The sequence below is a fragment of the Ceratotherium simum genome, chromosome 24 (genome assembly GCF_057802395.1).
Source record: "Ceratotherium simum simum isolate JZ-2026a chromosome 24, ASM5780239v1, whole genome shotgun sequence".
NCBI classification, from domain to species: Eukaryota; Metazoa; Chordata; class Mammalia; order Perissodactyla; family Rhinocerotidae; genus Ceratotherium; species Ceratotherium simum.
In genome coordinates this window covers 11,607,905-11,622,549 of record NC_141923.1, presented here as the reverse complement: position 1 = coordinate 11,622,549, position 14,645 = coordinate 11,607,905, and the positions used below count along the sequence as shown (strand labels likewise).

At 40.6% G+C, this 14,645-nt stretch overlaps 1 protein-coding gene across 4 annotated transcripts in view; it reads right to left on the bottom strand.

The window, feature by feature from the left end:
* PPP4R4 (protein phosphatase 4 regulatory subunit 4) overlaps positions 1–12,440 on the bottom strand; it is a 221,834-nt gene extending 209,394 nt beyond the window's left edge. For 3 of the 4 annotated variants that reach the window (XM_087448007.1, XM_087448005.1, XM_087448006.1), the window contains exons 1-2: positions 12,202–12,440; positions 10,767–10,840 (exon numbers count right to left, since the gene is read on the bottom strand). In XM_087448007.1, the coding sequence (XP_087304133.1) occupies positions 10,767–10,840; positions 12,202–12,318 (191 nt within the window). In that variant the 5' untranslated portion in view covers positions 12,319–12,440. Of the gene's footprint in view, positions 1–10,766; positions 10,841–12,201 lie in introns of those variants that run through there. The other variant, XM_087448008.1, reaches the window with a different exon arrangement.
* Between the last annotated feature and the right edge of the window lie 2,205 nt (positions 12,441–14,645).

Here is a 14,645-nt window from a genome sequence, read left to right as displayed (position 1 = left end):
CTGAATTATGAATATCTACCTCACAAATGACCTTTTTAAAAAACCTCTGAAACTGTTCACCTATCCAAGGAGTTTCTGCCCTACAAGGATGTCCATTAGCACCACCTAGTGGAAGAAACAAGAAACTGGGGTTCAACATCCTTCCCTTATCTTTCTGCTAAGAATTGAGGATAGCCTGCTGAAGCAAGATGGAACCTTAATTTCTATCAGGCCCAACCCATCATACCATATTCAGGGAAGAGGGGGAAATGGTGCCTGAAGAACTTAAGTGATTTGAATGTGATCACAAAGATAGATCACAAAAAAATCCCCAGATTTTTACAGTAGCAAACTGGCCCTTTCTATTATACACCATAGCCATGTGCAAAAAAAAAAAAATTAACCCCAACCTTTACCTTACACCATATACAAAATTTGACTGGAAATGGATCATAGACCTGAAATTAAGAACTAAAACCTTAAAACTTCTAAAAGGAAACACAAGAAAAAAAATCTTAATGACCTAGGATTTGGGCAAAATTTCTTAAATATAATATAAAAAGTACTAACTATAAAGAAATGAATTAGACCTCATCAAAATTAGACCATGGCAAAGCAAAAAACCTTTGCTCTTTAAAAGATACTCTTACAAAAATTAAAAGGCAAGCCACAGACTGGGAGAAAACATTTGCAAAATGTACATCCAACAAATCGGCAAAGGATTTGAACAGATACTTCACCAAACAAGATGTACAACTGCCTCATAAACACAAGTAAAGATGCTCAACGTCCACTGGTCATTTGGGAAATCCAAATTATAAATACAATGAAATACCACTACACTAGACCACTGGAAATACCACTAGAATGGCTTAAAAACTATCATACAAGTATCAGCGAGTGTATGGAGCAATTCCAACTCTCATACACTGCTGGTAAAAATGTACAATTGTATAATCAATTTGGAAACAGTTTAGCAGTTTCTTAAAAATGTAAACATACACCTACTATATGACCCAGCCATTCCACTCCTAGCTGCTGACCAGAGAGGAAGGAAAGCACATGTCCACACAAACATTTGTACGTAACTGTTTACAGCCACTTAGTTTGTAATAGCCAAAAACTGGAAATTACCCAAACGTCCGTCAACTGATGAATGGATAAACAAAATGTGTTATATCCTTAAAATGGAATAATTATCAATAATAAAAAGGAATAAACTATTGATATATGCAACATCATGAATGAACTTCAAAATAATTGAGTAAAAAAAGCCAGACAAAAAGAGTAGCTACAGTATGATTCATTTCTATAAAATTCTAGAAATTGCAAACTAACTCATAGTAACAGAAAGCAGATAACTGGTTGCCCGGAGTCGGGGAGGGGATCAGAGGAATGAGAGAGGATATTACAAAGGAGCACAAAGTTACTTTTGGGGGTGATGGATATGTTCATTATCTTAATTTTGATGACAGATTACAGGTATATATACCTGTATATATATATATACAGGTATATACCTGTATATATATATATCAAAATTCATCAAATTGTACAGTTTAAATATGTACAGGTTATTGGATGTCAATTATACCTCAATAAAACTGGAATAAGTGAAAAAAAAAATATATATATATATTCACCATATGACCCAGCATTCCATTCTTAGGCATTTATCCAAGAGTTATGAAAACATATGTCTACATTCTAGAACAGGAAAAACTATAGTGACAAAAAGCAGATCACTGGTTGCCTAGGGTCAGGGTGGAGGATTAACTGCAAAGGGGCACCACGTGGAGAGAAAACTTGTATAACTACATGAAGTTTCTGGATGGGAATTTTCCTATACATCCAAAGTAAAATATGTTCTGAATTACGAACAGATGATTTAAATAACCAATAACAGGTATCCTTTCCTGAACACAACTCTGCACCAAGCATTGTGCCCTCTACATACTTTTCCTTTAATCTTCTTAACAACCCTACAATGCAGGTATTACTACCCCAGTTTAGATTAGGAGGCTTGGGCTCAGAGAAGTAACTTACCCACGGTCTCTCAGTAAGTAAATGAGCAAGCCTCGGCCTCCAAGAATAAATCTGGGTCTGTCTTAAAATAAAGTATTTCCAAGACAACATACTACCTTCTCAATGCCCAAAATACTTATTAATTGGGGGTGACTTCTATTCTATTGAAATTTAAGAAAAACGCATTTGCTTTCTTAAAAAAGTACTTCCTTGAACACCAGTATCTGCTGTACGATGTCAATCATTGCCTGGGAATTGCCTTACACATAATAAGTACTCAATAAATATTTTGTATGTTATAGCCTAAATTCATAAGATTTATTCTGAAGTAACTATTAGAGTTGCATTACAAATCTTTTCCATTATGAACATCTCTGATTTGGAGAAAAACATTACACTGTAAGGCACATCCATACACAAGGATATAACAGATTTTGCAGTTATTTCTGACATGAGTACCACACACTAGTATCACACAAAGATAAAGCCAAAAGCAGTGACTGTGAGGAACTAAACCTGAACACTTCCTCCATGCCTCCCACATCTGGTGACCAACATGGCCATCAAGTTACTGTAAAAACCAAAATATCTGAGTTGAAAGAGGTACAGATTTAAAGATCATTGGACTTTATTCAATGGTTTAATTCTCTTCATGTGATCCTAATTCTAAGAGAGTTATAATTTTTACCACTTGGTACAGTCAATACTTTAATTTGTAATGTGACTACCAAAAAACCACTACACAACTCAACAAGATTGAGAACCAAGCAATACAAGTCCAAATTTTTACTGGGAACTAATTAGCTACGATTTGAGCCAAAATTCAATCGTCCTGTGTCTCACTTAGCTACTTCCCAAGTGTCAGTATGAACTAATTGTTTATGAAAATAAATATACACACACACACAAATATATATACATACATTTATAATATACACATACATATATATGTTCTAACATGGTTACATTGTAGTTACATAACTTAACCCATATTTTATTCAAATCTGTACAATAATTCATTATAATATTACTTTATAGTGTTTTATCATAGAAATTTGTACGTATTTTAAATAGGTAATCAAACAGCTATAGATAACAAGATGACAACTGCTCAAATCTCTCATAATTGCCTCATGTTATAAAGTTCTAGGTCTTTCCAATGACATTATATGGGTCACCTTTACATGGATGAAAATAGTTTACTTTTTATTTTTAAGCTTTTCCTACAGATCCCATGAGAGCATTCTGCTTTCTACTGATGTCACAGAGAGAGCCTTGTGAACTTTCAGTAAATAGGAAAAAAGAAACAGATGCCTCCCATCGCTGTCTCAAAACAAAAGACAAGAAAAAGGAGATGTGAAATAATCTCCAAACCCCTTATATTCAGAGACCTAGTACTTTTCCAAAACAGGGAATTCATGGTTTGCCAAGGACTTAAGTAGTTTCGCCTCAGTGATAATAGAAGATACCCAGCTAGAATCCATTATGTCCTTTTAATATGTAAAAGAGTGATCCCTCTATCCTAAAACATGAAAATGAAGATGCCTCCAATTTCTATGTACACAGAAATGTCTATGTGCATCGTCTTCACAGAGGATGATAATGGGCAATTTTTTAAAAAATGGGACCTCTTGGAACCATTAAAAGTGCAGCAACTGGAGGTGACACTCCTAAAATCACTTCTAACCAGGAGTCATCTAATCAGTCCAACAGTGTAAAAACTAATAGAAACTCTCTTTCTTGTAGAGAAATAAAAAGTTAAATCATGCACAGAAAAACAGAAACTTCTATGGGGTCTTAAGTAGACAGTTCATTATCGACATGCTAGAAACTCATGTACTAGAAAGTTTGTCACTTTGTTTCCTAAAAAATATAGGCTAGGACAACTTATGCACTGCTAGTAGAAGTATAAATTGGTACAAGCACTTTGGACAATTATTTAGCAGTATCTTTTAAGCTGGACATATGCATATGCTATAACCTATGCATATGCATATACTATTACTCTACTTCTGTGAGGATACATAAAAGAAATGCACACATATATTCACCAAAAGACTTAATACATGAAAGCTCATAGCAGCACTATCCATAATAGCCCAAAACTGGAAACAAGCCAAATGTCCATCAACAGTAGAATGAATTGTGATATATTCATATAATGGAATACTACACAGCAATGAGAAAGAACAATCCATTTCTCCATGCAACAATATGGACAAATCTCTTTTTAAAAAGGCTGAGCAAAAGAAGCTAAATAACAAAACAGTACCTTCCATTGTTCCTACTACATAAAGTTCAAAATCAGGCAAACTAACCTATGGTGTTAGAAGTCAGGATAGTAGGTATTCTTTGCAAGGAGTGGGAGGAACTGGACTGGGGTACAAGGGAGGCTAGTAAGCTATACAATAGACTATGTTCTATTTCTTAATCTGGGTGCTGGTTACATGGGTATGTTCACTTGTGAAAATACAACAAGCTGTATACTTATGATTTGTGCACATTTCTGCATATATTCAAAAAGTTTGTTTTAAAAAACAAAGAAAATATATGCTTATGAGAGTACCTCTTTAACCGAGATTCCTAATACATTAATTTCTTTTTTTTGTATATAAAGGTGAAGGAAGAAAAGACCAGACCATGACTCAATGCAGAGATGAGAGGAGTATCATGGGTATCCAAGGACGAAGCCAGATCATCACAACGCACGCTTTGAAACGGGACAGTATCTCTCTCAACAAAGTGTTAAAAGACTCTCCCAGTTAAGCAAGACTCTCCTCCTCCCTGTCAAAGGCGAGGTAAAAGCTCATAGCTAATAGGTTCCTCTTCAGAATGCCCGCAGGCTTCTGTTCTCAATAACTGAGCTGCAACCAAGAGCCAGATGTGTTTGTTCTCAGACCATTTTATCCCAATTTCACTTGATAGTGCAATTACATAATTTAATTACATATTACATAAACATATGAATGCAAAAAGAGAGTCGTTTCCACGAAAACTAAATTGAAAGTTTTAGAAAACCTCAGTAAATTGCCAAAGAAAATTGCTATTGAAGTAGGAAGAACAAGACAACTTGCAAAAGATGAGTGGAAAATCATAAAAATCTGGAACCCTGCTTTCAGACTGCTTCATAAGCATCTTTAAATTCTCATTCAACTTTAAAGAAACCTGAACTTGACACTGTAAGTACATTATGGGGGTGATTTATGCAAGAAAGAGGATTCTGAACTGTAATCAGCAGACCTATACTCAAAGAAAAGGTAGTGGACCTACAACAAAAGATGGGCAAACAAATATATACTTTTTTCCACTAAAATGAAATGTTGAAGGTGTGTATCATTTTTATGATTCCCCATGTTAACTAATATTTTTGGATTAACTAACCAACTATCCATCCCAATTGTGAGGGATTAAAAAGGCCTCTCCTGTACATCACCCAAGAAAACTGGGCAAGCAATATTGGCCACTCAAAACACACATATACACACACACACACACATACTCCCCCTCTCCCTCACACACACACACTCCCCCCCTCCCTCACACACACACACACACACACACACACACACAACCCCTTATACATCCGCCTCACTGAAACAGAACTAGATGACAGAAGGCATCAAAAAAAGAAAAGAAGACAACAGTGAAAGTAAAAAAGTGGGGGGATATAGAAGATCTTAGAAATAAGGGCATAAAAAGGAGTTTTTCACATAGCTTTTTACATTTGCATAGCAAATAGGATAGGTATTTTTAAAGATAAAACAATCAAAAGCCAGCTAGCAAAGCTAGCCATTGGAGCTCTTCCTCACTACCTCACTGCTACCCTGCTCTCATCTTCAATGCAAGAATGAAACTGAGCAATAGCCACAGTTTACAGCACTTTTGTTGATTTCCAGATTTGGCTGCAGAAATCTCACTCTGTGATATCACTAGGGGGAGCACTTACTCCTAAAAAAAAAAAAAAGAAAGAAAAGGGAAAAGTTCCTAATCAAAGATGTACTTTATTCAAGTGTCCTTGGAAGGCAAAGTGCAAAATGTTTTAAAACTCACAGCGCAAAGTGACAAAGAGTTTAAAAGTGACTGTAAAAGTACGCAACATAAAAGTTAGGTTAGGAGGGGCCAGCCCGGTGGTGTAGTGGTTAAGTTTGCGCACTCCACTTTGGCGGCCCGGGATTCGCAGGTTCAGATCCCAGGCGTGGACATACACATCGCTTATCAAGCCATGCTCTGGCAGGCATCCCACATATAAAGTAGAGGAAGATGGGCACAGTTATTAGCTCAGGGCCAATCTTCCTCAGCCAAAAAAAAAAAGAGGAGGACTGGCAACAGATGGTAGCTCAGGGCTAACCCTCTTGACCAAAAAAAAAAAAAAAAAAGTTAGGTTAGGTGCCTTAACCAATCAACACATTTAATGAATAACATAAATAGCAAATATTGCTTAATATAAGTAATTTGGTAAGAAAATATAAATCTGTAAAACAGGCTGACTTTATTACCATTCAGTTTAAAAACTGTAATTTGTGAAGATCTGGTTTCTAATAAATACTATTAGCAAAGGAAGTTAATAGATATCTACCACAAACTTCAGTTGATATATATTACTTGCCTGCTGCTTTATTAAATTATTGGAAGGCAAAATTAATACTGCTATCATCTTTAAAGTTTGAAATGTACCTTGAGCACCTAAATAGCAAGGAAGTAGGGACCAGAGAAAGGAGACAGAAGGGAATTAATATTTACTAGGTACCTATTCTGTGTCAGGGGCTCTACACATAATATAACAACCTTGGCAAACAGGAATTATTTCCATTTCACAGGTGAGAAAACCAGGGCACAAGTAACTTGCCCATGGTCCCACAGATAATAAATGGTAGAGTAGCATATAACCTAAATCTGTCTGATTCTACTACCTATGATACAAAAAAAATCAGAAGTTGCTTAATTCATCTGGCATTTTGGTCATCTTAAAATAAACAAATATACTTTATTCCATTAAGAGGTATATATATCACAGCACAAGACAAGAAAGAACCAAAACAGCAACAACACAATATATGGCTTGCCCTCCAAGAGCTAACAATCTATTAAAGAAAATGTACACACACACAAGTTAAGGAACACAAGGTAGTGATTATTTACTACTTGAGGGATACAGCCACTAAGTGATATGAGAGCCTAGAGAAGCCTGGGATCCATGTGGTTTCAGCAATCAGAAAAAGCCTTATGAAAGATGCAAGATTACAGCTGGATGCTGGGGATGGAAAATGCTGGATAGGTATAATGAAAGATATGCCAGGATGGGGAAAAGTCAACAGTTAAGGATGAGCACGATGTATCTGAGTAACAGTGAAAAGGCCAGCACAACTGCTTCAAAAAGTGAAGGACTGAGTGGAAATAACCCAAATGTCCATCAACTGATGAATGAATAAACAAAATGTGATATATACCCACACAATGGAATACTACTCAGCAATAAAAAGGAATAAAGTACTGATACATGCTACAATATGGATGAACCTTGAAAACATTATACTATGTGAAAGAAGTCAGTCACAAAAGGCTACACAGTATATAATTTCATTTACATGAAATGTCCAGAATAAGCAAATCCATAGAGATAGAAAATAGACTAGTAGTTCCCAAAGGCTGGAAAGGTTGGGAAAAGTGGGGAGTGACTGCTAGCAGGTACAGGGTTTCTTCTTGGGGTGATGATAATGTTCTAAAATTGATTGTGGTGATGGTTGCACAGGTCTGTGAAAACACTCAAAACCACTGTACACTTTAAATGGGTGAACTGTATGGCATATGAACTATGTCTCAACCAAGCCATTTAAAAGTGAAGGCCTGCTGAGACATCACTGCACAGCTAAGATGGAGTCACTTATGCCAAGCTTAAGGGTCTGGAATTTATCTGGTGGGCAATTAGAGATACATGAGTAAAGACTTACCTAATGAAAACACAGTATACATACATAGGACTCTTCTCTAATAAAATTATTCACGTTTTAAGTACATTCCTAAAATATACGCCAAAATCACAAAGAAGAGAGAGAACAGAAAAAAGATGTTGTGATACGGTTTTGACTAAACCACAAGCCGTGACTATTAGGAAAGTTGTTTTGCTTCAGTGCTAATTGCCACAGATGGGTATGTCAGCATTATATTTATGCAAAACCACAAATTCATCTGCGTCAAATCTTCAAATACCATAATGTTCTCAACTTAATTATGAAAATAGCATTAATAATTGATCTGCCATATTCTAGGATAAGATAATGAAGAGTGTAATTTGTTTTTCATTAGATGACAGTACTCTGTACATGCTGTTTTTTTAGATATTAGATTTATTTAAATGCCATCGGAACCACCACTAATATAGAGCATTTCCTACCACTGCTTAGACATTTGACTCTGAATTCTTATTTAACATAATATTCCAAAACAGTTTTAGTATAAAAATTAGAGAGCTAAAGAAACAAATCTGACATTCAAAAGCATAGAGGAAAAAAAATCTGGATATCAAATACCTAATACAGAGGAAAAAGTAAAGCACTCAAAAATAAACCTGAAAATCAGAGGAAAAAATAAACAGGGCTCAGTATTAGGTTCTATACCACTGGGAAGTACATATGGGAAAAAAAGGAACAAATTACACTTAAAATAGCAGGTTCAATACATGAGAATAGATGAGGCTTTAACAGAGGCAAAGTTTGGAACACCTCTATAAGACAATCCTACACCCTCCCCTAAATCCCAGGGAAGAAAGAGCCTTTCAGGCAGTCTTGGTCTTATCCCTTCCAAGGCTGGCCTAAAGGGGAAATACCACTTTCCCCCAGGAGGTGGTGAGACGCTAGGAAAACAAAAGAAGAACTCAGCTAGAGAACCCATACATAACCAAACTAGTGTTCAGTCTCCTGAGGCACCTTGCAAACCTCCTTCAAGGTAGATGAGCCACAAGAAACTAAAGGAGATAGCAGATCTCTTTTAAAACTCTCTTGTCTAAGAATGAGAGGACCCATCTGTCTCTATTAGGGCTTTGTAAGTTCCAGAACTAGATGAAACTTATGTTCTGTGTCTGAGAAAAACAGACAACTTAGATGACCTGGTTTGCTAACGAACGATAAAAGCAAAATAGAAAACAAATAAGCTATCCTAAAAGAGAAGCCTTGTCACGATATCTAGAATAAAGTATCTACTGTCACAAGTAAGTAGAGCAAGACTCTCCATTTCCTAACTGGGAGCCAGCGTTTATACCCAAGAGAATGCAGCAGGAGTAAAGCAGGAACTTATTTCAAATCATTAACTACTGTATGTTACAAGAAACTTATCCAAACTTGCATCAATTGTCTACCTACTCCAAACAAAAGAACTATGGGAAAAGGCAGATGTTTACAATTATTGTTCACCATGCTGGACATGTTAATTATTGAGAAATAAGTACTTCAAACATAACACAATAAAATGTCAAAATAGGTTAAACCTTAGATTATTCTCTATGCAAACACCAAAATTAACATACTGTTAATTTACACATAAATAAGATAGTTTTTCTTTTAAATAAATAGGTAGAAATGATGAGAGCATGCTACCATAGATTACCAAAAGAGGAGGGGAAATGACATCAACATAAAGTCTAAGATCCAGAAACATTTTCAAGTGGTAGAATTACTGGAGAGAATGGTCCAAATTGCAAGAATGCTAAAATTCTGACTCAAATAATAACAGAACCGAAGATGCCACTAAGAGGCTACAGAATAATTAAGAAAATGGAAGTCACGGAGAGGAGATTTTTTTTTCCGCAGGATCATTCAATGAATAACAGGGGACTGGAAACATGATCTATAAAACAAGAAAGGAGAACAAGAAACTTGCCAGCAACTGAAACTGGCAAAGCAGACTTGAGCTAAGGAAATAGAGAGATGACAAACATCCCAGGAGGGAAATAACACCAGTTTTCAAAATCTGATTCTGAGAACCAAAGTAAAAACTAACTTGCTAAAGGGGAAAAAACATGCAAGTTAAAGAAAAATTGTAAAACCAATGTACACGAAATGCCTTAGGAGAATTTCTGTTTCTTAAGTATTTTCATAGATATGTTCCTTAATGTTCACCACATTAGCTTTTAAGAAGATAAATCCACAACACAATTTTTCAAATAGTTGAGAGAAATCTTGTAAATATTTGCAATAACCATTTGCCTTAAGCAATTCTATAGAGCTTGTGATACGATAAATCAGAGTAGGCTCAACGAAATTTTAAAATCGCTCAGGCAAAATTATAAAGCTCACATTGCAAAAGTAATATAAACAGGACATCCTGAACAACAAATTGAACTACCATCTTTGTGGATTTCTTTTTCTATATAGTAAATAGCATGTAAGGTTCATACACTACAATTAACTTACAATTAATCACTGTATATTCTTAAGTCTCATCTAAACTTATTGGATATTATAGGAGAACAACCAAAGCTGGAAAATTTAAAAAAAGAATGAGATTCAACTCAAAACATTAATTGTTGTTCCTCCTCCTCCAAGCAATCTTCTATAAGTTAGGTATGTTATTTGATTTCGGTTCTCAAATTTATAAGTCTATGTCTAATTCTTAATTTATAACATAATTAAGTGCTACACAGACAAAAGTACTCTGTTCAAGTGGTTAAGGAAATTTGAACATAACCATAACATGACATTTCAGAAAGCATTCATGGATGCTGCCACAGAGAAAGAGCAGCAATTTCACAGAAAGACTTCAGGAAATACCTGAGCAGATACACAGCCCTTTCAATATCACTGAGGTCTTCATCAACTGTCAGTCTTTCTATTTCTTCTGGTGTCTGTCAAGTGTAAAACACAAATCATGCACATAAATATCCATCAGGGACCCTGTATGAGTCTAGACTAATGAAGTTTCACAATTAAGCATTATCATTGAAAAGTAACCACGGGTCTGAGGACTCTAGGCGACTTCAACCACAGAGGTCTCTAATCGTCGGGTTTGGGTGGTAGAGTTTTGGGGGTCTGGATTTTTTTTTTTCTTTTTTTACTCTTCTAGCTTCTAGAGTGAAGCTTGAGAATCACAATTGTGGCTTCAGAATATTGCCGAAATCAATTTTATATGCATATATAAAATATATACATGCTTTTTATCTCTTATACCCCAAGGCTCCAGCATTTTCCACTCCAGGACATGCTAAAAGGGGGGATGGATGAAGATGCAGCCCAGTGGGAACGAAAAAGGCGAAATCTGGAGTAGGGAGAGGGAAGGGAATAAACTCTGGGGCTGGAAGGAAATCAAAGATTCGAGATATTGCGGCAGGTGGGAGCGAGAAGAGCTCAAGGAGCTACTAAGAGGATGGCTGGGGGGTCCGCAAACTAGGTTTGCCAGCGCTGAGGGCTGGAGCCTCTGGGAGGCTGGGAGGAAGATGACTCTGCGGGATGGGGGAGCTGGTGAAGGCTGACTCGCTCCAGGGGGGTGGGGAGCAGGGTCCCAGCCAGAGTCCCGGAGGGGCAGGGAGGAGAGGACGTGCGGTGACTCAGGATGGGGGAAAGGGTCGAGCGGGCTTTGAAGATCGGCAGCAGGACGACTCTAGCACGGGTGCTGGTTGGGAGGGGAAGGGAGGCCGGGGCTGACTTGAGGGCAGGGGCACCCGGGCTTGCTCTCATGGGGGGAGGGGATCTGGGGTGTCTCGGGGAGAGCGGGGAGGAGTCGGCGCCCTGCTGACCGAGGAGTGGGACGGGGGCCAGAACCCGGGCAGCACCAGGGGGCCAAGGGGATGGGGGGAGGCGAAGACCCGGGATACGGGGCTGCGGCTGCGGGGCAGCTCCTGCAGGGGCGGGAGAAAGACGGGCCACGGCCGTCCGGCGGGGCGGCGCGGGGGGGCACTGGGCCGGCCGTTCCTGGGGGCGGGCTGGGGAAGGCGCCCGGCGACTAGGGAGCCGAGGGCGTCCGAGGGGCTGCGGGGCTGGCCCCGGGTCAGGGGAGAGGGTCCAGCCCGGGAGAACCGGCGCCGCGTCGAAGACGGGGCCCCGAGAGGAGCCGGTTTAGGGTGACACGCCGACCGGGCACTGGAGGAGGACTGAGGGGCCAGCCCGACTCTGAGGGGGTCCGGGCCGCCTCGGGGAGGGCATGGGAGGGGGTAGGGGCCCGGGCAGGCCGCCGGGCGCCTGCGGGCAGCTCCTCCTCCCCGGGGCGCACCTTGAGGCTCCGGCGGACCGGCCTCTCGATGATGGTGAGCTCCTGCAGGTCCTCCATGTAGCCGAACAGGCTGTTCTGACTGAAATCCATCGCGGCGGCGAGCGGCGGCGGATGCATGGACCGCCGGGCCCCCTCGCCGCCCGGGCCGGAGCGGCCCCGGGATGCCGGACGCGTGCAGCCCCGCGGCCGCCCACGAGCAGGACTTTCTCCCGCTCTCGGCCGCGGGAGCCGGGCGGGAGGCGAGCGGGCGGCGGGAGAAGGAGCGCGGCCGCCGAGGGGGCGGGGCGGGGCAGGCGAGGGGGCGGGGCGAGGCGCGCGGGCGGGCTGCGGGGGCGGGGCCAGGGCGGGGGAGGTGGCACAGTGCCCACCTCAGCCCCGCCCCCTCCCGGGCGCCGCGCGCACGCGGGCCGGACGCAACTGCCGCGCAACGTCGCGGCGGCCCCCATCGCCCCTCTGTCCCCGCCCCTCTCCGCCCTCAAGTCCCACTCGCCCCGCCCCCGGCAGAGTGCGCCCCACCCTGCGGCGCCTGCGCAGAGCCTTCTACCTCCCGCAGCCGGTGGAGGCGGGCTGGGGGCGGGGGTCGGGGGCGGAGAGACTGAGCCAATGAGAGAGAAAGCAAAGGAGACGGAGTGGGCTGTGGTCTTGTTTAACCCGGTACAATAACTTTCCAGTTATTCGTGGGACTGCCCACCCCAGCCCGACAGCTGCTGTCGCAGAGACCAGCCTAGCTCAGCTCCAGCCCTGGGGGAGGGGTGTATACCCAAAATAAACAGTTACAACCTGGTGTGTGCCGGGGGCGGGGCGGAGGATGGAGGATGGAGGGTGTGGGAATCCAGTCCTGGAGGGGCTCGCATTTGGGGCAGGGCAGGGGTCAGAAAAGGACTCCTGGAGGGGAAATACTTAAACTGAATCTTAAGTGATCAGTAAGACTTTTCCGAGAGAGATAATAAGAGTAAGGTCATTTTGGATTGAAGCCTGGGCGTGTTCTGATTGTGAGACGTGCGGTAAGAGTAGAGCTCGGAGTGCTGGAAGCGAGTGCTTGGCGAGGTGGGTGGGAAAGAGGCGGGGCCCTTATGGAGAAAGGCTCTGTTCTGGGCAGCCACGTTGGGTTCTTTGCTTTTGATTCTGTTAAGAAGAGGAAGCGGTGGAAGGGGATTTGGGCGAGTTTTTGGAGCTCAGGGACAAGAGTTATGTTGATATACTCTTGAGCTCGTAAGATTCAGCAAGTCCTCTCTCTTTTTTTTTTTTTTTTTATTTTCCACTCATTCTCTCTCCACACTCCCATTTCTTTACCCTCCATTTGCACCCTCTCTCATTGTGTTTAAGATATGTCCCAGTACGTGTATATATCCTGGAAAGATACTGTTTTTAGTTTGTCTATTTTTAATATACATGAATGCTATTGTGATAGGAACTCACTCTGTTTCCTGTTTTTCGCTCAACATAATGCCTTAGAAATCTACCCATGAGACTGTATATACTAGGAGTTCATTAATGCTGACCACTGATAGTATTCGATTTGTGCATCTAACACATTTGACTTATCAATTCCTTAAATAATGGACAGTTAGGTTGCCAGCAGTTCCTCGTTGCCACAGACAATGCTGGAATGAGTATTAGACGTGTCTCTTATGGACCATAAGAAAGAAACGGAATTGCTGGGTCACGAAGTCCACAGTGCCTGGTTTCACTCTGCCATGTGGCCCTCCAGAATGGCTTTGCCAATTTGCACTCCCACCAATGGCACATGAAGATACAAAGATTCCTGTTTCCCCACTCTATAGGCTAACATTTGGTATTATCTGATGTCCTAATTTTTATCAACCTGATATCGATAAAGTAGTATCATGCTGTAATTTTCATTTGTATTTCTTCAATGTTTAGTGATGTTAACCATTTTTCCCTATACTTAACCATGGAGATTTTTTCCTTCCAAGAATTATCTATTTACATCCTTTGCCTATTTTTCTCCTAGATTTCCTGTTATTTTTCTGAATGAATTGAAGGGGTTCATATATATTCTAAATATTAGTCTCTTGTCAGTCTTGGACATTGCAAATATCTCCCAATCTTTCATGCATCCTGTTAGCTTGGTCTTCACTATGCTACAGTGTAGGGGAAATCCTTAATTTTGATTTAGCCAAATGCATCAAATTTTACCCTTGTGGAGTGTGCTTTTTGGGTCTCGTTGAAGGATCTTTTCCTTCCCATGATCACAAAATATTCTCCTATTGTTTTCCCCTATTTAGCTTCATACTTTTACCTATCACAGTTAGGTCTTAATTCATCCAGAGTTCACCTCGCGTATAGTGCATGTAGGAATACAATACTATTTTCTCTACGTAGTAAGCCAGTTTTCTCAGCAGTACCCACCAAACAATCCATCTTTTCCCCACCGATGTGTCATGGCGTCTGTATCCTATGTCAAGTCTGCACAGACACAC